General features: G+C 32.0%; 1 protein-coding gene and 1 long non-coding RNA gene across 7 annotated transcripts in view; one reads left to right on the top strand and one right to left on the bottom strand.

The window, feature by feature from the left end:
- LOC143068653 (uncharacterized) overlaps positions 1-22762 on the bottom strand; it is a 511029-nt gene that overhangs the window by 223938 nt on the left and 264329 nt on the right. The gene's annotated exons all lie outside the window — the stretch shown is intronic.
- The window catches only part of LOC143068640 (E3 ubiquitin-protein ligase Mdm2-like), a 31176-nt gene continuing 10125 nt past the window's right edge, over positions 1712-22762 (top strand). The window contains exons 1-5 of one of the 6 annotated variants that reach the window (XM_076242860.1): positions 1712-1738; positions 17819-18004; positions 18200-18274; positions 18815-18948; positions 20711-20822. In XM_076242860.1, the coding sequence (XP_076098975.1) occupies positions 1727-1738; positions 17819-18004; positions 18200-18274; positions 18815-18948; positions 20711-20822 (519 nt within the window). In that variant the 5' untranslated portion in view covers positions 1712-1726. Of the gene's footprint in view, positions 1739-14269; positions 14300-14431; positions 14554-16867; positions 16960-17818; positions 18005-18199; positions 18275-18814; positions 18949-20710; positions 20823-22762 lie in introns of those variants that run through there. The other 5 variants (XM_076242862.1, XM_076242859.1, XM_076242858.1 and 2 more) reach the window with 5 other exon arrangements.

A 22762-nucleotide genomic window follows, 5' to 3' on the forward strand; every position in this document is an offset into this window, starting at 1 on the left:
TCTTTCCCGGCATTTTTACACCGAAAAGGGGAATAATCGATCTGAATCAATTCAGTGTTTAAATGTCGCCGAGTAAGGACTTCAATATCATTCATCTATAAAGATCGCATTGGCGCACCCCGTTAACATTTCTTGATATCTTTAAAACTTGGCATATTTATTCTTGGAAAGCTCATGAATACGAAGATTGCTGTTTCTTGTTTTTATAGGAATATAACATTTCTAAAATTGGCAAAATAGTTGACTTTTGGTGTGGCCACGGTTGGATTGTATGTCATTTCTGTTATTTTTTATTATAAAAGGGCACATTTAAAGAATGAAACAGCTGTTACGGGAAACATAACATATTTGTCAACCAAATACAACTTTATTTTTATTCATTTGGATAGTTCTATGGGGTGCGCCAGGCTCTTGAAGTTGGACGTTCACACGCCATCTTTGAATGCTGCCCGTTACCATGGCAACCAGATGGAGGGTTCTGAGACACCAGAAATTAAAACTTTGGATGATATTAGGGATGATAAAAATAAGTTCTGGGTATGAAAGTTTCTAGACAAAAATTATAATTAATTTCAAATTTTATTGATTTTTATATGAATAAATAGACGATTTACTCTCGAACAGCATTAACCTACCTGCGGGTGTGTGACAAAACCTTATAACAGAATAGATGTAGTCAATATTCTGTGCAAAGTTTTCAGATGATCGGACAATCGATTGTTGGGTTGCTGCCTCTGAATTGGTCATTTTAAGGAAAAATTTTCGTTTTTGGTTATTTGGAGTATTTAAAGAGTATAGAAAAATATGAGTCAGACAGATCATGAGGTGTCGAGCCCCTAATAAAAATTACAGTATTTTTATAATAAGTGTCACTATGCAATGGCTTGGGCTCCTGACGATGGACATGGCCATGATCAATTAGTTAATTCTAATTGGTCTAAATAGATGTTCGAAACACCTTATGACCTATGGAGTTGGGGTGCTGGGATAGGCTTTGACAACGATTTATTGAAAGGTTTTTGGACCTAAAGACCCAGGTGAGTTAAGCTATGGAAATATTTTGATTGAGGTCCAAAGTTAAAAGAATACATGCTCTGAGAATACATGTCAGTTTTCCAAATCCCATGTACAGAATGAGGATAAATCATGGATATCTATATATTAATAGATCAAAAAAAGAGGGACGAAATATACCAGACGGACAGTCAAACTGCCAACGAGGTTCACGTTTTGTTTTCTAATTTTAATTGCTTCACGGGAATATAATATACGAAATTTTTATATTTAGAGAGCTTATATTTTTCTGCATTTTTTAAACTCGTCTATAAATAAAATTAACCTTTGAAGTACATTATCATAACATTAAAATAAATTGCAAAAAATACCAATTAGTCCAAAATCAAGATATTTATAAATATCTTCGAAGTTGGGATTGAGAACTTTGTTTTCTTAAAACATATCTTTTTTGCAGTTTAGCAAGATTCTTAAATTGAAGAAAATACAGTTCTAAAATTTACATTGTTGACATAAAGTAAGAATTGTATGTATAGTAAAAATAAATGTGACATACATATTCGATTCGTTAAGTTGTCACATATTTATACGCATAATTTCTACATGACGTAATGAAATAAACAGCCTCACAATTATTTTTGGGTTTTCCCGAATTTCCCGAATTTGACAAATCTGTGTGTTTTTTCAAAGTGAATAAACAAAGACACAACTTATGGATATAGAGGTAAGATACAATTGAATTGTACAAACATATCAATTGTTTTTGTTTCATTTGAGTTTTAACTTATTTCCTGATATTTATTCGTTGACGTAGTTTGAAAAGGTTTCATCGAAACTATTTTTACATTTCTCTCATGAACAGTTTCCGGTTAATTGAAAAGTATATATATTCACCAAAGTAGGCATGGGGTTTAAGTATGCATTTCCCTGCAAACATATTATATTTTTCTATGAAAAACTTATTTGTTCATTGAATTACGGTATTATTCTTAAAGGCTTTTACATTATCTTTCAGATGCACCAAAAATTAACTCAATTGCGTTTATTTTAGTTAAATGCCGACACTTCGAAATTTGAAGACGTATATATATGATCACCTATGCGCTTGCTTCAAACTATAACTTAAGTGTACGGTCTTTAATCATATATATCTCAATTAAACTAATGTATATCTTGCTTTTTATTTATGAAATAGATAAAGTGTAAAATACCTTGATTTTTTGTTTAAATTATATAAAACCAACTTTCTTAGTTAATTTAAAAGGTATTTTTTTCTAGCAATGAATCTCACGTGATCAAATACGTCACTTGTACTATGTTACGAGTTATCAAGGTATGAGACTTCCAAATATAATTTTATTTGTATTATTTGTTCATTGTCAGTATCATAGATATAATAGATAGGTAGTCCATGCTCTGAGAGTCCATGCATCTAGTTGTAATTGTTGGCGAGATGAGTTGTTGACCTACTTAACGTAATTAATAACAATACCTTAATTAGCGTAGATTTATCACAGACCCTAGCGGATCTAGAAATTTTCATAAAGTAAGGGCCCGCTCTTCTCATTCTTTAGTGATTCCACAGTGGCGGATTCAAAAGGGGTAAGATTTTTTGTTCCCTATACAATCCCCCCTTTTTGTCTTGGGTTAGGAACCCTTTTTTAAAAGGCACTGGCTACGGTTACATGGAAATGTAACAATAATAAAAATATTATTGTTACATTGGAGACTAATTGCCGGAATGCAAAGTTGGGTGAGGAACCGATTAATTACAAATGTAACAATAATTACTGAGGCTACGGTTACATTACGTTATTGTTACATGAAATACAGCAATGGACGCTAGATTGATTAAACTTAAATCTTCTATAGTTGTACTGCTTCATTCTTTCATATGTACTAAACAATACTTGTAATTTAATACTGATAAATAATAAAATATTATTATTCAACAAATGGTGTACAACTTGAATAGTTTTACTACGTATTAATGGTTTTGATGTTCTTAAAGATACTACTCAAGATTAGGAGTGTGACTGTCAAAGGCGAAAAATATAGTTCAATGGTTTCACTTTTTTAAAGTATTTAACTGCACACCTACTCTTATTACTGTCATTATACTTTGGACCAATTTTGTTTATGGTGGAAAAAAAATAAAACTTGGGATGCGTTTTAAAGGAAACTGAAACAATATCAAGACATACATTTCATACAGCTTTATAACTTGACGCAAATTAATAATCAAAAGCAAAGTTTGCTAATTGTAACTTAAATACTAAGAAATTCTGTATGTACACGTATCCGTGGAGGACGTAATTTCGTTCATCAAAAATGTGTCGGACTTTAAAACAACTTACTGGATTTGTAGAAATTGTCATTGTAAATATAAATAAATTGTATGTTATAAATGTATGTAATAAATGTCCTCAACTTTTATTATTTAGTACATATTACTAGTCCCATCGTACATTGCTTTTTTTTTATGTAACAATAACTCAATGTAACCGTAGCCTCAATAATTATTGTTACATTCGTAATTAAACAGGTCCTTACCCAACCATGCATTCCGGCATTTAGTCTCCAATGTAACAATAATATTTTTATTATTGTTACATTTCCATGTAACCGTAGCCAGTGCCTTTTTAAAATGGATTGATCCGCCTGTGTTTCCTCTATATTCAACCATTTGTTTAGAAATAAAACCCTGCTTCCCTTAAATCTACCTCTGAGCTCTGGGTTATATCTCCAATTGAGGAAGAAAAAGGTACAATAAAGGCCCAAAAACTCGTGATTTTTAGTACGGGTATGGATAGTAAACCCCATATCGACAGAAACAAGTTACTGTGCATTTCAGGGGCAGTAACCCAACATTGGGTTGTCGGATTTTTCAGAATAATTTCGTGCCAGCAGTTAGTGCCGACCTGTTGAATAATTTGACTCCTTATCAATTTTACTATAACTACTTTAGTTTCTGAAATATGAGTAAAACACTGCATGTTATCCTTATTTTCTATTTTAGCCGAACGCGTGACCAGGTGACGGTCACGTTTCTTGGCCACAAAAGAATCAAATTATATACTTTAAGCAAAATACCATAAGGACCAATATAACACGTTTACATCAAGTGCAAGTAAAAACAACTGAATCACGATCGAGTGTTCGGGCCTTTACTCACAGGCACTTGTTTCTGTCAATATGGGGTTTACTATTACCCATACTAAAATTAAAAATCGAGTGATTTTTTAGTACGGGTATGGATAGTAAACCACATATTGACAGAAACAAATGAATGTGCTGAAATGTTATTGAATATAGATCTATATATAGTAACAGTATCTATCCGTTACTCCAACTGCCCAAGGCGTTTTGAACGCAAATGCTGTGAAACTGTTTGACAAATATCTTTCAAACTTTGATGGTTTGTATGCAATCATATTTATAAAAAAAAAAACCAGAAAAACACAGATGTGGTATGATTGCCAATTAGACAACTCTGCACAAAAGAACAAATGACACAGAAATTAACAGATCTTTATAGGTCATTATAAAGCCTTCAACAATACGCAAAGCCCATACCGCTTTGTCGGCTTTGAAAGACCCCAAAATCACAAATATGAAACCAAACGACAAAACTACATGTATATTAATGTAAAAACAACTGAACGAAAAACAAATGTTTAACACAGCAACAAACGACAACTGAATTACAGGCTCCTAACTTGGTACAGACAAATATATACAAAATGTGGCGGGGTTAAACATGTTAGCGGAATCTCAACCCTACCCTTAATTCGGACAGTGATGTAACAGCATAGCATATGAACGAACTATATGTCCATTCTCAATTTTATAAAATTGTGTTGAAAAAGGCTAAATACATATAACAAAACACATGGACCTGACATGGTACTTGTACATTCCAACAACAAAAAGTACATATCTGAGAAGACTCGCAGTCAGTGACAGCTAGTTCAAAGCCAATAAAAACAAGAGTGCACACACTGAAATGTCTCGCCTTCTTTACTAATCATTGATATTATGTTGATAGTCCTAAGTATAAAGCTTTATTACAACTGTCAATAAACGTTACATTAACCAAGATAACTAAACAAAGACCAATGACTCTTATAAATGTTTTCTATTTTTTCATAAGAGGTACCTTTAATCTTTTCACATACTATGAGTTTTAAATTAGTTTTTTCAGGACTTACAGAAATGACTTTAAAATTGCATATAAGCAACTGCTTAGATAAAGCATTTATATGTTTTCCTGTTCGTGTTCCACTTAAACATGCTATAGGGACATTGTTGAAGAAAGATTTCAGAACTACTAATTCTGAAAAACTTTTTCTGAATTCTCTTCCCGGCCCTGAAAAATAAAAACATGTTTTATATAATGGGTAAAGTTAATAATAAGACTAAAACTAAATAACTTATGTTTTTTATGTTGTTTGTAATATAAGTATATTTAGAAAATACTGTGAACAGTCTAACTTTAAAATCAATTCTGTGTGTGTGTGTGTGTTACACACATTATGTTACATTACCGGTATATATTTTATAATCAAAAGCATTTATACTGCTGATGACAGGTACTGTTTTGTATTGATCATTTCATTTAACTGAATGTGATGCTATATAAATTTTACTGAATGTAATGGTACTTAGATTGAATGTAATTCTATTTTAATGAATGTGATGATATTAAGATTTATTGATACGTCTTTTTAACTTAATGTGATGCTATTTAGATTAAATGTAATACTACATTTGTATCTAAATGTCAAATGAATGTGATTGTATTTAAAATTAGTTGAATACTATTTTTCTGAATGTGATTTGAATTGAATGCAATACTATTCTACTGAATGTGAAGATATTAAGCTTGAATGCAATACTTTTCTACTGAATGTGAAGATATTAAGCTTGAATGCAATACTATTCTACTGAATGTGATATTTTAATTGAATGCAATATTATTCTACTGAATGTGAAGATATTTAGCTTGAATGTAATACTATTCTACTGAATGTGATGATATTAAGCTTGAATGCAATACTATTCTACTGAATGTGATTTAAATTGAATGTAATACTATTCTACTGAATGTGATGATATTAAGCTTGAATGCAATACTAATCTACTGAATGTGATGATATTTTAATTGAATGCAATACTATTTAATGAATGTGATGGTATTGAGATTTATTTTTCAGCCCATGAATTTTATATGAATCTGACAAGTAATTGTTGGGTTGCTGTCAATAAATTTTAATTGAATGTGATGCTCTTAACTAACTTAAGTGTTATGCTTTTTTGATTTAATGTTATTCAACATTAATTGAATAAGATGTTATTTTGATAGAGTGTAATTCTATTTTGAATGAATATGCTATTTTGATTGTATGAGTGTGATGCTATTTGAATTAATGTAATGTTAATTTGATTGAATGTAATGCTATTTTAATTTAATGAGATACCATTTTGACTGAATATGCTGCTACATTGATGTACATTAATGTTTTGATTTATTGCTTGACTGCTGTTAAATGTAATAATAGGTATAATATAAAGAATTTTACAATCTGTTTAAAACATGGTATATTAACTTTATCTAAGAAACTTTGTAAACACAATTTGCTTTGTTTGTATGCGTTCTGTATTTGTGACAGAAATTAATACAAGTGCAAGAATAAATGTGACAATCACAAGGAATATTTGCAAATTCTTCGCAAAGAAATTCGCATCACTTGTCCACAGATGTTTACTTGTGTCTTTTTGCATTCCGACACATTACAATTCATGCAAGCATCCTGTACAATCAAAAAACTATGTAAATAAATATTGCCCTCAATCATATAAAATGGTATGTGATATAGTGATTATATGAATTAGAAAAAAAGATTCTGTGATTCTTATTATTTTTATGTGGTGCATGTATGAATATATTGGTTTTCTATCTGTGACTCTATTTATTTTGATGTTTGTTCAAATATGAATTAATAGTATTTGTACATGTATGAAATAGTGAATAAACAATTATTGTGTACTCAAGGTAAATTGTATGATTTAATGTATTGTACCTATAGATACTGTAACAAGTTATATATCTGTTAAAAAAAACTTGTGCAAATACATATGGTCCGAGTACACAGTTATCGTCCCTTGATTTTCGTTGTCCACGAATATAGTCCCTAGTGTGGACAGTGTGTTAGTTGTCAATTTTTTTTATACCCCTTCCAAATTTATTTATTTATGTTTTATGCCTTAAGTAGCAAGAAGGGGGATAAAATTACACTGTAAAAAAATTTGATTCATGAATTATAATGTAAAGTAGTGATTTGGTCCAGTTGAAAAAGGTCAAAAATTAGCATTTCGGAAGCTGTCAAAAGATTTCAAGACCCCCTTCACATAAAATTGTCCATATTTGGAGTAATAGCTGATGAAGTTTTCTATAATTTTGATATAATTTGTCCCAAAAGTAGTACAACACACTGTAAAAATATTATGGAGAAAGCGCAGGTGGAATTTTTTTTATTTCCATTTATTGTCTAAAGGAAATGCACTACGAAATAACTGTGTACTCGGACCATATGATTAAAATAGGGTGGTTGGAAAAATTCTTTTCCTTGTTCAAAGAGAAGTTATGAAAGGCTCAAGTTAACAACTTTCTGTTATAATAAAAAAAAAACATTTTGACATTTCAAATTGAGTTATTTTCCTTAGTCCATAATGTTACCTTAAAATTTCTTCTGTGTAAACATGCCAACCAGGCTGTAAATCAGTAATAAATCGAAAAGAATAATGTATTCCACTTGAAATTGAATTAAATTAATTTTGTTAAATTATCAGAGTTCTGATAAGAGTGATTTTATGGCTACTGGTAATCTGTACTGCAATAGTGTGCATAAAACTACAAAATAACTAACAAAGAACATTTTAACTGTCAATAACAATTTCAGAAATTATACAAAATACAAAAGCCTTGAAAAAAATCTAATGTTCAACAATGGAAACTTCTGAATTACCAGTCATCAATTTTGTGCATCAATGACAATTGTGCCAACTTTTCCCTCCAATGCTCGTAACAATTTAACACCATTTTCTGCAACTAACTGTCCCTCAGGGTGTGTCAGAATGATACTGGCACTAAGTGATTCCTGTATGACTATATTATATACATAGATAAGTAATTTGTTCAGTTTGAGAAGTAAGGGTTTGACCTCAAAGGGATTCGATCCCATGCATCACGCAACCCTTCAATGAACATCAATGCCAATATACATTTAAAAATGAAGATAAAGGCACCAATATGAGGAGAATCTTTTTCACTTTTGAGTATTTAATATTTCTTAAATAATACAGTAATAAATGTGAAAACTTTCTTAGTTTCTCAGACAGTTGATTTGTCATTAATCAAGTTAATGTTTCATTTCGGCAGAAAAAGATAAACCTCAATTATAATAAAGAGGTCTTTCCCATACTGAACTTATTACAGAAAATAAACTCAAATTATTAAAGTTATTTTAACATTCACATTCAGAATTGCTAATAATGAAAACATTATAAAATAATTCCTTCTTATTCAGAATCAGGTATTGTTTAGAAACAAATGCAAAAAAGTATATGTTGCCTTCTTGATGTTATTGTTTTATGCTACATTTTGTATACTGTTTGGTTGCTATTCATCATGTACATATTGATAATACCATGAATACATACCATTTTCACAGCTGTCTTTGTTGTTCTCAATGATCTGGCACTTCTGGCTAAGCTGAACAACCTTAACATTAATCTTGTTCAATTTTTTACACAGAACACCAGTCTAACAAAAACTGGGTGATCTAAGGTGCCCAGGAAAGGTAAGCAAATCCTGCTCCACATATGGCATCCAATGTGGTTATACTTGGATACAAACAAAAATATGGAAACAATTATTCAGTATATCTATCAAATCGTGTTACAGGAAGCACTCTTACAGTTAGGTGTGTACATGTATTTTCCAATTTTGGCGCCTGTGGATTTTTGAAATAAGAGAGCAAGTGTGCAATAAAATTCTTGTTTGGATAGCTGAGAATTAATTTATATGAACATCAAGATTATGTAATGTATGTATTAAATAGAGGCTGTTTTCTATATGTCGGTCAGTATTTGATATATCCATACCAAACATTGGTCCAGCATATATTGTAACGTTCTTTTCAATTTTTTGGGGGGGAACAAACCTTGTGATTATACATGTATATTAAGAAAAAAAAAGTAGGCGAAATAGACCCATTTTTTATTTGATCATGTCATAAGGTAGATTACTGTCAACAGTTTCTGATAAGGAAACACTCAAAGGCATTGAAATTCTAGTTCATTTTAAAATTGAAATTTATATGGGGGTATGTGACATTTTCACCCCCTTTTCGCAATATTCCATGGTAAATAAATGCAGAATGTTGCCATGAATACACATAGAGGAATTATTTTTCACCATTTTAACTTTTGAAAATCTATAGAAGATACTCATTACATACATATGCACATGTATAAGCTTTCGGGTCGATCCGGCCCAAGTCGATCCGTCCCATGTCGATCTGGCCCCCCCGTCGATCCGGCCTCTCAAAAAAAAAATTATAAGAATAAGGAATAAAAATAAAGATATAAATTAATTGTAATTCATAAATGTTTATGATTTTTATTATATACAACCCCCAGGATTTGATTGAATTAAGTGATTACGAGTGGCATTACCTTAGTTCACAATCATCAGACAATTGTTGAATAAACAGACCAATTATAGACTAATGATTTCGTTTATATATACTGTTCAAATTTGTCACAAATTCCTCCATATAGTGAATATAGTTTATTCATATTTTATTTTGGGGCCAGATCGACGTAGGCTGGATCGACTTGGGCTGGATCGACTTTGGGCCGGATTGACTTGAGACCGGATTGGTTTGGGGTTGGAACGACGGGATACCCATGTATAACACAAACAGCTAGGTTAATGTATTAGAAAGCCAGGAATAGAGAATGATAAAACATTTTGTGGTTCAATTTTAATTTTATTTTCTTACGGTGAATTGTGGAGTGCTACCATTATATAACTAAACCACAAATCAAAAACAAAGTTAGGAACAACCCATTATATATATACTTCTTATATCTAGGGGTACATTTCAATTTTGTTGTAAAAACCCATTTTTGTTACAAAAGGGCACACGTCTGTATTTTTGAAGATAAAATAGCCTTGCCAGACCTCACAATTATTTGAACTCATCTACAAAATGATCTACAATGAATGTTTCCACATTTAAGTTATGTTTTTCTTTTTAATATATTATAAATGATCACTTGCAGACTTGGCCCTTGTCTGAGCCGAGGGACAGTTACTGATTTCAGGCCTGAGTGATTCTTTTTGTTAGGTGGTGTTCCGAACCCAATTTAGGAGTGGACAAATATTTAAAAGAGCCGTCAAGATCGAATTATAACAAGAAGTAATTGTAACAGGATGCTGTTACAAAGTCTCCCAAACAAAGCTCCCATAACTCGCCATTCATATGTTCATTTGATTTGATTTTTTGTCCCAAGAATATATATGGCTTACGAGTAGGGATCTCCACCATTTACAAGTATTCAAACAGAAGGGGGTGGTGGTGACCCCCAGGGAAGTTACCTACATTTCATTTGATTTGTTTTATTGTCCCCTACAAGAATATATATGGTTTTAGGGTGGGGATCTGGACCGTTTACAAGATAATAGCACATTCTCAAATTGAACAGGGTGGGGCGACCCCCAGGAACTTCCCTTTAATTTCATTTCATTTGTTTTATTGTCCCCTACAAGAATATATATGGTTTAGGGGTGGGGATGTTGACCGTTCACAAGTTTTCAAACAAGAGGGGGTGGGGTGACCCCCTCCAGACTTCCCTTTTATTTCATTTCATTTGTTTTATTGTCCCCTACAAGAATATATATGGTTTAGGGGTGGGGATCTGGACCACTTAAAAGATAATAGTACATTCTCAAATTGAACGGGGTGGGGGTGACCCCCAGGAACTTCCATTTAATTTCATGTGATTTGTTTTATTGTCCCATACAAGAATATGTATGGTTTAGGGGTGGGGATGTTGACCGTTTACAAGTTTTCAAACAAGAGGGGGTGGGGTGACCCCCTAGGGACTTCCCTCTTATTTCATTTCATTTGTTTTATTGTCCCCTACAAGAATATATATGTTTTAGGGGTGGGGATGTTGACCGTTTACAAGTTTTCAAACAAGAGGGGGTGGGGTGACCCCCCCAGGGACTTCCCTTTAACTTCATTTCATTTGTTTTATTGTCCCCTACAAGAATATATATGGTTTAGGGGTGGGGATCTGGACCATTTACAAGATAATAGCACATTATGAAATTGAACGGGGTGGGGATGACCCCCGGGGACCTCCCTTTAATTGCATTTGATTTGTTTTATTGTCCCAATCAGGAATATATATGGTTTAGGGGTGGGGATCTGGATCGGTTACAAGATATAAGCATATTTTCAAATTGAAGGGGGTGGGGATGAACTCCCAGGGACTCCCCCTATATTTCATGTGATTTGTTTTATTGTCCTATAATCATTTCTGAAGACTGCATGTATCTACCACTTACAGTTTTCAAGTTATATTCATTTGAAATTTTTAGAAAATAAAATCCCATAGGGTTCTATAGTAAAACCCTCCCTTATTTCTACCCCCCAAAATAGCCCTTAATAGACCCCAATGCACAAACGAAAGATTGATGGCTCACCTAGACATATTAGTCTACCATTTAACGAAATCCTAAGTCAATCTGACAAGCGGTTTTGGAGAAACGCTGCGGACAAGTTCATTTTTTAAAGTGGCGGAAGAGGAAGAGGAAGAGGAAGAGGAAGAAGAATAATAAAAATAATAAGAACTGACCAAAAACAATAAGTCTCCAAACTTTGTTTGGGAGACTTAATAAAAGTTAGAGTGTACAAAAATATATATTTTTACGATGTTTCATGTTTTGATTAGTTGATGGAATTAATATACTCACTGGGCAGTGGGCAACAAATGGAATATTATATTATACTCTTTCCAAACCCAACAGGCAGATTTACTATAATATTATTTCCCTGGAGAATGTTTTCTATGGAGGAAATTTGTTCATGTTTCAGTGTCAACTGTGGATACAGCTGACACTGTACGTTCCGTATCGTCTCTGTAACATCCATGTTGGATTTGACAAGGGCAAATGAGAAGGGTCAAATAAGTATACATACACCAAAATATATCTCCAGTTTAAAATATCATTTTCTAAAAATTACCGGTAGCTTATATTGTAGTCTTTAAAACCTGTATTCATTTATTAATTTAGTATAAAATTCCATACAAACAAAAATAATTTGGACATATTTAATTTTTTTTCAAGAATGTTGAAAAAAACCTACGCTAGCATTAGGAGTTGGTGGCAGTGGTAAAGTCAACGTAGCGTAGTAAAGAGGACTCAATCAAATATTCATTCTTAATAAAAGTACAGAAAAAATGTTTCATCTTGAAGAATTTAGGACTTTTTTTTTTTTACATATATTGCCACTAAATGGAAGTAGTCTGTTTTCTGGTGTTTATTCTTCTCACGGGTAATCTGAATACAATGTCTTGTCCGTAGACAAAACATATAAATTGTATTGCTAAGTTTGATTGTTTATTGTAAGAATATGCATCAAGTTATTTTAATGTTCTATACACTAAAAGAAAGGGTTCTTTTAGAAGTTTTGTTATTTATAGATAATTTTAGATACAGTTTTATCAGATAAGATTAATGATCAAAGAAAGCTACTGTTGTTTGAAATAACTGTGAGTCAAACATGTTCTTGTTAATTTTTTTTCAATTAAAATGTTTGATATTCAATAGTTCTAAACATATTTTGTTGTCTTTGTCATTGACCAAAAATCTGTCACTGGTGACCATGTCTTGAAGGCAACCATTAAAGAAAATTATACAGTTTTTAAACAAAAACTGCATGTAATTATATAAATGCTTCCAGTGTTAGCCTAACGATGGCAATTTTTCATAATTTAAACCATTTTTGAATCAAAATATCAAAAGAGTTTTTCCCTGAGGTGATACTCATTTTTGACTTCATGTGAAACACAAAATGCACATATCTGATCATGCTGATTGTGGCTAGGCCGAAATAAAACTGATAAATATTATTACTTTAGAAACATTTTGGAAATAACAGTGAAATGAAAACTGAGACATTTCTGGATTATCCAAGAACTTGAATTATTTTCACAGAAATAAAGAAATGTACAATTATGTAATTCCCAAAGCCGTTATACAATGATTTTCAAGTTTTTCATATAACATTTTGGAAGCAAACTTTACAAACAACTGACATTGGCAATTTTGTAATATGCCTTATTTCAAACGTTTTGATTGGTCTAACTGTTTGCTATTTTGTAATACCAAAGATTTTCTCCCGCCCATTTACAACATTTTAGAAGCCCAGCGACGATATAATAGCCTTTCAAGATGTCATAATTATTTGGACTAAATTACACAGTGCTTTAATATGCAAAATACGCATAAGTGCACATCCTTTAATGATTGAAAGGGGAAGACATCTTAATATTCCTAGAGAGGAAAGATACTGTCCTGTCTGTAAAAATGGGGAAATTGAGGATGAACAACATTTCTTATTAAAATGTAATAGATATACCTCAAAGCGAGAAATATTAGAAAATAAAATAAATGTTATATTTCAAATACAGCGGAACATTACTGCTGATGAAAAAATATCTCTATTGGTCAATAATAGCTCAGCATTATTACTTGGACTGTCTTCCTCTTTCATATCAGAATGTCTAAATATAAGAAATAGTGAACTTATATAATACATCATTTTGTAACTTTTCATAATTTAGCATGATATGTTATCATGGAACCTTTCATTCTACCATGTCAATTATTATAGTTGTATGTAACGCCATAGGTCTTAACCATTTATTGTTATAAATGAGTTTGTGCCAATAAAAATATTTGTATTTGTATTTGTAATAGAATATTACTTTCTGTTTGGTGGAATTATGAAATAGAAGTCAAAGGGGGGCGTACGTCCTCTACGCCCTCCTCTGGATCCGCCACTAACTAAGTAAGGTTGTCTATCAATAATATCACTAACCTGATGACATTGTCCCTTTTGAAATGAAAATGAAAGTAGATTCCCGCGGAATCTCGTTTTGAAAATTCTTAATATAGTACACCGGAAGCACATGCTGGAAAATGGTAAACATGTTTCTTATCCTTATCTGAGGCTATAGATGATTTATATAAAAGGGGATTAAAAGCTTTATTTAAATATAATTTATTTTTAACTTATATATAAACCTAAAATTAACACACTTTCACATATATTTGATCATACTGTGAAACGTGTGTTGTTATATCCTAGGTGTCAGACCACCCAAATTTTGCAATTTTCACAGCTTTCTAAATATTTTACCTCAAGTTTAACTTCATAGACCTTAATGGGAAACCAGGTATATCCTTAATTGTACATGAATCAGCTTTCTACATGCCAATTTTCACCATACCTTTAAAGCCTTCTAACAAAATAACTGACCTTCAAACACAGGTACTCCAAAACAAAAACCTGGTTTTCTGGAAATCTAAAATTAGTATACTATGTATACCCGTAGCCAGGGGTGGTTCGGGGGATTCGGACAAACCCCCCCTTGAAAACAAATAATGACTGTTAAAGTCAACGTTCTGTTCGAATTGTGACTGTTAAAGTCAAGTTTTTGAGGCTAACGAACTCCCCCTTTGGAAATTCCTGGCTACGGGCCTGCTATGGAGCGCATTAATCCTCAATTTTAAATGCAAACTCATAGACAAGTAAATTTTGGCTCAAAATGATCTAGATATATTTCTCTTTCACCAAAAGTTTCATTTCTGCAAATTTGTTGGATAGTTTAAGTAAACAAGGACATCAAAAGCACTATTTTGTGTTAGAGTAGGGCTACTTTTACATACTTTCTAAATTGGAGGGAGTAATTGGTGGTCTGACACCTAAAAAGCAAAAAAAGTTGATCAGAAATCTTTTGTTCTGTTTATTCTTAATCCTTAGTCAATTTGAAGTTAAAAACATCCTTTCTGAGCATAATGCGCGACTCATATTACAAATTTCACAGCTCAATTTAAACTGACTGTAATGTAAGCCTATATATATTTTGATTTTAACCCCGCCGCATTTTTGCGCCTGTCCCAAGTCAGGAGCCTCTGGCCTTTGTTAGTCTTGTATTATTTTAATTTTAGTTTCTTGTGTACAATTTGGAAATTAGTATGGCGTTCATTATCACTGGACTAGTATATATTTGTTTAGGGGCCAGCTGAAGGACGCCTCCGGGTGCGGGAATTTCTCGCTACATTGAAGACCTGTTGGTGACCCTCTGCTGTTGTTTTTTTATTTGGGCGGGTTGTTGTCTCTTTGACACATTCCCCATTTCCATTCTCAATTTTATACTTTGATAGAAAATACTTGAAAATCTCATTTTGGACTAGAGAAACATAAACTTTCAATATTAAGATCAGCTTTTGTTGATTTTTCCTTGTTTGTTCTACTGCTTTAAAGACTTTTCACAATTTTTACAATGAGTTTAATAAAAAAAATCCAAGGTATTGAAGAGTCAAGAAATATTGACCCCCCTTTTTTACACCTGGTGTCAGTAATGGGGAATATTAACTGATCAAAAGTGCAGTCATGGTCATTTAACTGTTTTATTTAGTATAAAACTTTCAATTGGGATAATAATTGCATTATTCCAGTCAGGGGACTTACTTAAATGAGTGATTTTCTAAATCACTGATTCAAGTAACATTTTGTTCATAAAGGTTGAAAGTAAGAGTTATCTTTCTTTAATAATCACCTATTTAAGTAGTACAAATTTATCACTAGACTAAGTGATTTAATACTATCGTAGTTCTAAATATAGAATACTAATGATCCAGGGACTAATTATGTTTCTAAACTTATCAGAACCAACATCTGTGTTGTCTAGGATGACCAGGTCATTTCAGGTGATGACCTTGTACTGAATCTAGGATAATGACATAAAAATCACTTGTTTAAGTACCATACCTCAATTTCCTTCCCAAAAATCACTTCTTTAAGTATCATTATTTTAATAACCCCCACTAATTTCAACATCCCCGAACAGTGAAATTTTTATTGCGAACAGTAGAATTTTATTACATAATCTGAAAGATGAAACCTTGAACTTCACAGGAAAAATACTCCCACTGCTGGGAAAAATCTTTTAAGAAAGTATCAGTTCATTATGTAAAGCCATTATTATAGCATTTTTTCAACTAAAATAGAATTTTCAGCTAAATGATAGCATCAAAGGCATAAACCTTGCTACTTAAAAGAAGCAAAAAGTTCATTTTTTTTTCAATTTAAATAATTAAAAGATATTATTTAAGACCTATGTGTTTAAATTTTGAAAAAACTACATAATCCTAATTTGTGACAAAACTTTGAATTTGCTACTCAAATAAGTGATTTAAACATCACTTATTTCAGTAAGTCCCCTGACTGTTATTAATTATTGTGTTTAAAAACTTTTTATGATGAAATAATTGACTTAATCAGTCTGAACAAAGTTTTTGCATTCATCATGTTCATATTTAAAAAAAAAAAATGAACTCCATGCATAAAAAATGAATCATGTTAATTTAAGGCCATGTACTACGATCAGCCGATAAACAGTTTTCTCTTCATGAATGAAAAATAAATGTTTAAATAATGTTAATTATCACTGAACTAGTATATATAATATTTACATTTGTATTTAGGGGCCAGCTGAAGGACGCCTCCCTGTGAGGGAATTTCTGGCTGCATTGAAGACCTTTTGGTGACCTTCTGCTGTTGTATGTTCTATGGTCAGGTTGTTGTCTCTTTGACACATTCCCCATTTCAATTCTCAATTTTAATGTTGTATTTATTGATTTGTAATGATACGATTGAAATGCTTTAAATTAAGGATGTATTCTTTTGACATTTCAGTCTCAGTGAAGATATAAGGGGAAAAGATTGTGTATTTACAATGAGTAGTTTTTGAGTAATCAATTTTTAAAATTTTATTACCAATCAACATGATCCAGTCAGACTTTTTTGGCAAAATTTTTAGAAAATGGGTGAGGGGTACAAAAATGATTTTACCAGAAGCATGTACATCCCATATCTTTTTTTTTCTTTTCAAATTTCTTAGATATAGATATGTATTTTCTCAATCATTTATAACAAAGAAGTTGAAAAAATATGCATTTTGTTCTTCAAATACACAAATTTATAAAATCGACAGCATGGTGAATTTGACACAAAAAGCATCAAAATATGATAAAACTTTCTTATATTAACAATTTAACACCTACCTATAGTAATTTTAATTTAAACTTATTCAGATTGGTCCACTTCATCTTAATTGAAAGTATGAAAAAAAGTTTAATTGTGGATTTGGGTGTTTTTTTTCATGATAATAGCCCAAAAATAGGTAAAAATTTATGAAGAATGGGAAAATCATGAAAATTTGGTACTTTTAAAAGGCTGTAGCTAAACATTGCTAAAAAAGAAGTGCACCACCATATGATTTTTTCTTCACCCATTATTCTTTTACAATCTTATAAAACCAAATATCAGGTTAAGAAAGAAAGTTTAAATAAATTATTCTAGTTTTTTTTTTTGCTCCTCAGAGGTGTGCATCCTTAATTCAATTTAAATATTTTCATAATTTTATTTTATTTCAGCACAATTACACTATAAGTGGTCAAGTAACATCAAGCCAAGTAAACATGTGCAATAATCCAAATTTAATTGTACGACAGCCTCCTGATACATACAGCACACCTGCAGGATCAAATGTATCTACTTTGAAGCAACTCACAGAGTCCCATTACATAACAACTGAAGAATGTGAGGTCAATTATCCTATGGTAAGTTATCAGAAAGTTTTGGCAGTTTCTTTAAAACATTGGAGATTTGTTTGCCTCACCTACTCTAGTAGAGGGAATTATGTTTTCTGGATATTTGTTAATTTGTAATCTTTTTATCTATTTATAGTAGAACTTGTAAACATGAAATTGTATTGAAAGCAAATATCAAAATTAATGATCGTCTTATATTTGTAGGTCAGACCCAGACGTGAATTTCTTGACCTACTTAAACAAGTCGGTGCATCATGGGAAGTGTTATCCAGAAAAGAGGTAAAAATTTCTCTGAATTCAGAAATTATTTCCATGATTGTATTAATGCCAAAAATGCACAGCACCAGGTTTCGCAATAATTAAAGCTTTCATTCATATTTTCAGTAGTGATTTTATATGTATTGCAATCAGCATATTTAAGATGGTACCTAACACTACAGGGAGATAACTCTGTAAAGTCAGCTAAACGTTTTAATTACTTTGTGTTGTAAAGGGAATAATAAGCTTCTCAAAGATCAAAATTGGTCTTTGTCAAACTGCTATATAACCAGTGCAATTTTTCTGACAAAACGGTTGGTTCAAAAATTTTAGAATTTACATATTTTTGTTAAAGGGTCAAAGTAAATACTTTGTCAAAATTCTATCAAAATAAAACGAGCCAAATTAATTTTAGTGAAATGGTTAGGTACCACCTTAAATACTGTAAACATAACAATAAATGAAGAAATTTTTTATTATTGTGAAAAATGCTACCATATCAATTTTGACACTATAAAAACTTGCGTTCTTAATTTCAACTTGATTATCTGTAAATTGAAGGTCTGTAGTTATCTGAAGGATTACATTGGTAGCAGACAGTTGTATAATCCAAATGACCCTAGTATCGTGTTCTGTAAAAAAGATCCTCTGGGAAAAGTATTTGGAGTTGATAAGTTTACCTTCACAGAAGCAACGTAAGTATTTATCTATAATTGTATACATTATCACTGAACTAGTATACATATTTGTTTAGGGGACAGCTGAATGACTCCTCAGGGTGCCGGAGTTTCTCTTTGCATTGAAGACCCATTGGTGGCGTTCCACTGTTGTTGGCTCTATGGTCAAGTTGTTGTCTCTTTGACACATTCCCCATTTCCATTCTCAGTTTTATGTATATGTATATAATACGCATGTTCTGTACCATTGAGTTGACTGCAATGCCTAATTTTGTGATCGCTTATTTATTGTTTAATTAACTGTATGTTTTGATAGAAACATTATAATTTGCTATTTATTATTGGTATATCTATTGGATATGTCTGAAGGAATAAACATTAACTAATTATAAAGCTGTACTTTTTGATTGATTTGTATTTAGGAGAGAAAGGGCAAAAATTGTAATGACAGCAAGTTTATATAAAAATAATCCTATAAATTGGGTATTTCAAGTCTTGCAGCAAGGATAAACATGATAAACAGATCTAAAAGACTAAAGTGAAAGACCTCATTTATATAAAAATGCATTGCAAGGAATTGTGTGCAACTTCTTGTTTCTTCAGTATTTAAATACGAAGATAAACAAGAAGTAATTGTAACAGGATGCTGTTACGAAGTCTCCCAAACAAAGCTCCCATATTCATTTGATTTGTTTAATTGTCCAATACAAGAATAAATATGGTTAAGGGGTGGGGATCTTGACCGTTTACAAGTTTTCAAACAAGAGGGGGTGGGGTGACCCCCTAAGGACTTCCTTTTTTTCCCATTTAATTTGTTTTATTATCCCCTACAAGAATATATATGGTTTAGGAGTTGGGATCTGGACAGTTTACAAGTAAATAGCACATTCTCAAATTTAATGGGGTGGGGGTGACCCCCAGGGACTTCCCTTAAATTTCATTTGATTTGTTTTATTGTCCCCTACAAGAATTTATATGGTTTTGGGGTGGGGATCTGGAACGTTTACAAGATAATAGCACATTCTCAAATTGAACGGGGTGGGGGTGACCCCCAGGGACTTTCCTTTTACAACATTAAATTTGTTTTATCGTCCCATTCAAGAATATATATGGTTTAGGGGTGGGGATTTGGACCATTTACAAGATAATAGTATATTCTCAAATTTAAGGAGGTGGGATGACCCCCCAAGGATTCCCCCTTTATTTCATGTGATTTGTTTTATTGTCCTATGATCATTTCTGAAGACTGTGTGTGTTTATCACTTAAAGTTTTCAAGTTATATTCATTTGAAAATTTTCGAAAATAAAATCCCATAGGGTTCTATAGTAAACCCCTCCCTTCTTTCGGCCCCCCAAAATACCCCTTAATAGACCCCAATGCACACATTTTATGAAACCCTAAGTAAATCTGACAAGTGGTTTTTGAGAAACGCTGCGGACAAGTTCATTTTTTTTAAAGTGGCGAAAGAAAAAGAAGAAGAATAATAAAAATAATAAGAACTGAGCAAAAACCATAAGTCTCCAAACTTTGTTTGGGAGACTTAATAATGAATGGTAACAAGACGTAACTGCTAATAAATGGAAGACCAAAGGATGTGAATAAGAATTATTGATTGATTGGTTTTTAAATTGCTGTAATATTGTCAAAATGATATATTCCCCTATCAACTTGTACAACGGAAGTAACTATAAACTTATCTAAACGGGGAGGTCTGGGTCGATAATCTTTATCTGAAATTATGAATCTCTATAATGTTTTACATCTGTCTTTTATTTTCAGGAAATTGATAGATGCCAACTGCTACCAGTTACCTGACTCATGTATGGTTAAGAAAGAACAATTAGTCGCTATACCAAAGAAAAGAAGTAATTCATCAAATCAAGTAAATCAGGTAATTATTAATTTAAATTGATTCAGGGATCTTCAGATTGTTTTGAAAATGCTATGGCTGTGGCATCCAAAAATCTTTTCATTTTTTTATGACCGCTGCTGTGGACAATGATGACATCCAGTATTTACCCTGACCGCCCTTCCGTCCAGGGCATTTTCATTTCTTCACTCAAATTTAAGTTTTCCATGTCTAAATTTTTGAAACTTATACACAGATACATAGATTTGGCCAGTGAATCAATACTGTTCTAGAGTAATGCCTCTTTAAAACTTGGAAAATTGCTCACTTTTTAGCTCACCTGTCCCGAAGGGACAAGTGAGCTTATGCCATCACTTGGCGTCCGTCGTCTGTCGTCCGTCATCTGTCGTCGTAAACTATTTCAAGAATCTTCTCCTCTGTAACTACTGGGCCAAATACTTTCAAACTTTAACTGAATGTTCCTTAGGGTATCTAATTTATAAATTGTATCCGAAGTTGTGATCTATCAACAAACATGGTCGCCATTGCTAAAAATAGAACATAGGGGTCAAATGCAGTTTTTGGCTTATAACTCAAAAACCAAAGCATTTAGAGCAAATCTGACATGGGGTATTATTGTTTAACAGGTCAAGATCTATCTGCCCTGAAATTTTCAGATGAATCAGACAACCCGTTGTTGGGTTGCTGCCCCTGAATTGGTAATTTTAAGGAAATTTTGCTGTTTTTGGTTATTATCTTGAATATTATTATAGATAGAGATAAACTGTAAACTGGAATAATGTTCAGCAGAGTAAGATTTACAAATAAGTCAACATGACGGAAATGGGCAGTTGACCCCTTTAGGAGTTATTGCCCTTTATAGTCAATTTTTAACCATTTTTCGTAAATCTTAGTAATCTTTTACAAAAATCTTCTCCTCTGAAACTACTGGGTCAAATACTTCCAAACTTTAATTAAATGTTCCTTAGGGTATCTAGTTTGTAAATTGTATCCGAAGTTATGATCTATCAACAAACATGGTCGCCATTGCTAAAAATAGAACATAGGGGTCAAATGCAGTTTTTGGCTTATAACTCAAAAACCAAAACATTTAGAGCAAATCTGACATGGGGATAATATTGTTTATCAGGTCAAGATCTATCTGCCCTGAAATTTTCAGATGAATCAGACAACCTGTTGTTGGGTTACTGCCCCTGAATTGGTAATTTTAATTAAATTTTGCTGTTTTTGGTTATTATCTTGAATATTATTATAGATAGAGATAAACTGTAAACAGCAATAATGTTCAGCAAAGTAAGATTTACAAATAAGTCAACATGACGGAAATGGTCAGTTGACCCCTTTAGGAGTTATTGCCCTTTATAGTCAATTTTTAACCATTTTTTGTAAATCTTAGTAATCTTTTACAAAAATCTTCTCTGAAACTACTGGGCCAAATACTTCCAAACTTTAACTGAATGTTCCTTAGGGTATCTAGTATGTAAATAGTATCCGAAGTTATGATCTATCAACAAACATGGTCGCCATTGCTAAAAATAGAACATAGGGGTCAAATGCAGTTTTGGCTTATAACTCAAAAACCAAAGCATTTAGAGCAAATCTGACATGGGGTAATATTGTTAATCAGGTCAAGATCTATCTGCCCTGAAATTTTCAGATGAATCAGACAACCTGTTGTTGGGTTGCTGCCCCTGAATTGGTAATTTTAAGGAAATTTTGCTGTTTTTGGTTATTATCTTGAATATTATTATAGATAGAGATAAACTGTAAACAAGAATAATGTTCAGCAAAGTAAGATTTACAAATAAGTCTACATGACAGAAATGGTCAGTTGACCCCTTTAGGAGTTATTGCCCTTTATAGTCAATTTTTAACAATTTTTCGTAAATCTTAATAATCTTTTACAAAAATCTTCTCCTCTGAAACTACTGGGTCAAATACTTCCAAACTTTAACTGAATG

This window comes from Mytilus galloprovincialis, chromosome 3, assembly GCF_965363235.1.
Source record: "Mytilus galloprovincialis chromosome 3, xbMytGall1.hap1.1, whole genome shotgun sequence".
Taxonomy (NCBI): domain Eukaryota; kingdom Metazoa; phylum Mollusca; class Bivalvia; order Mytilida; family Mytilidae; genus Mytilus; species Mytilus galloprovincialis.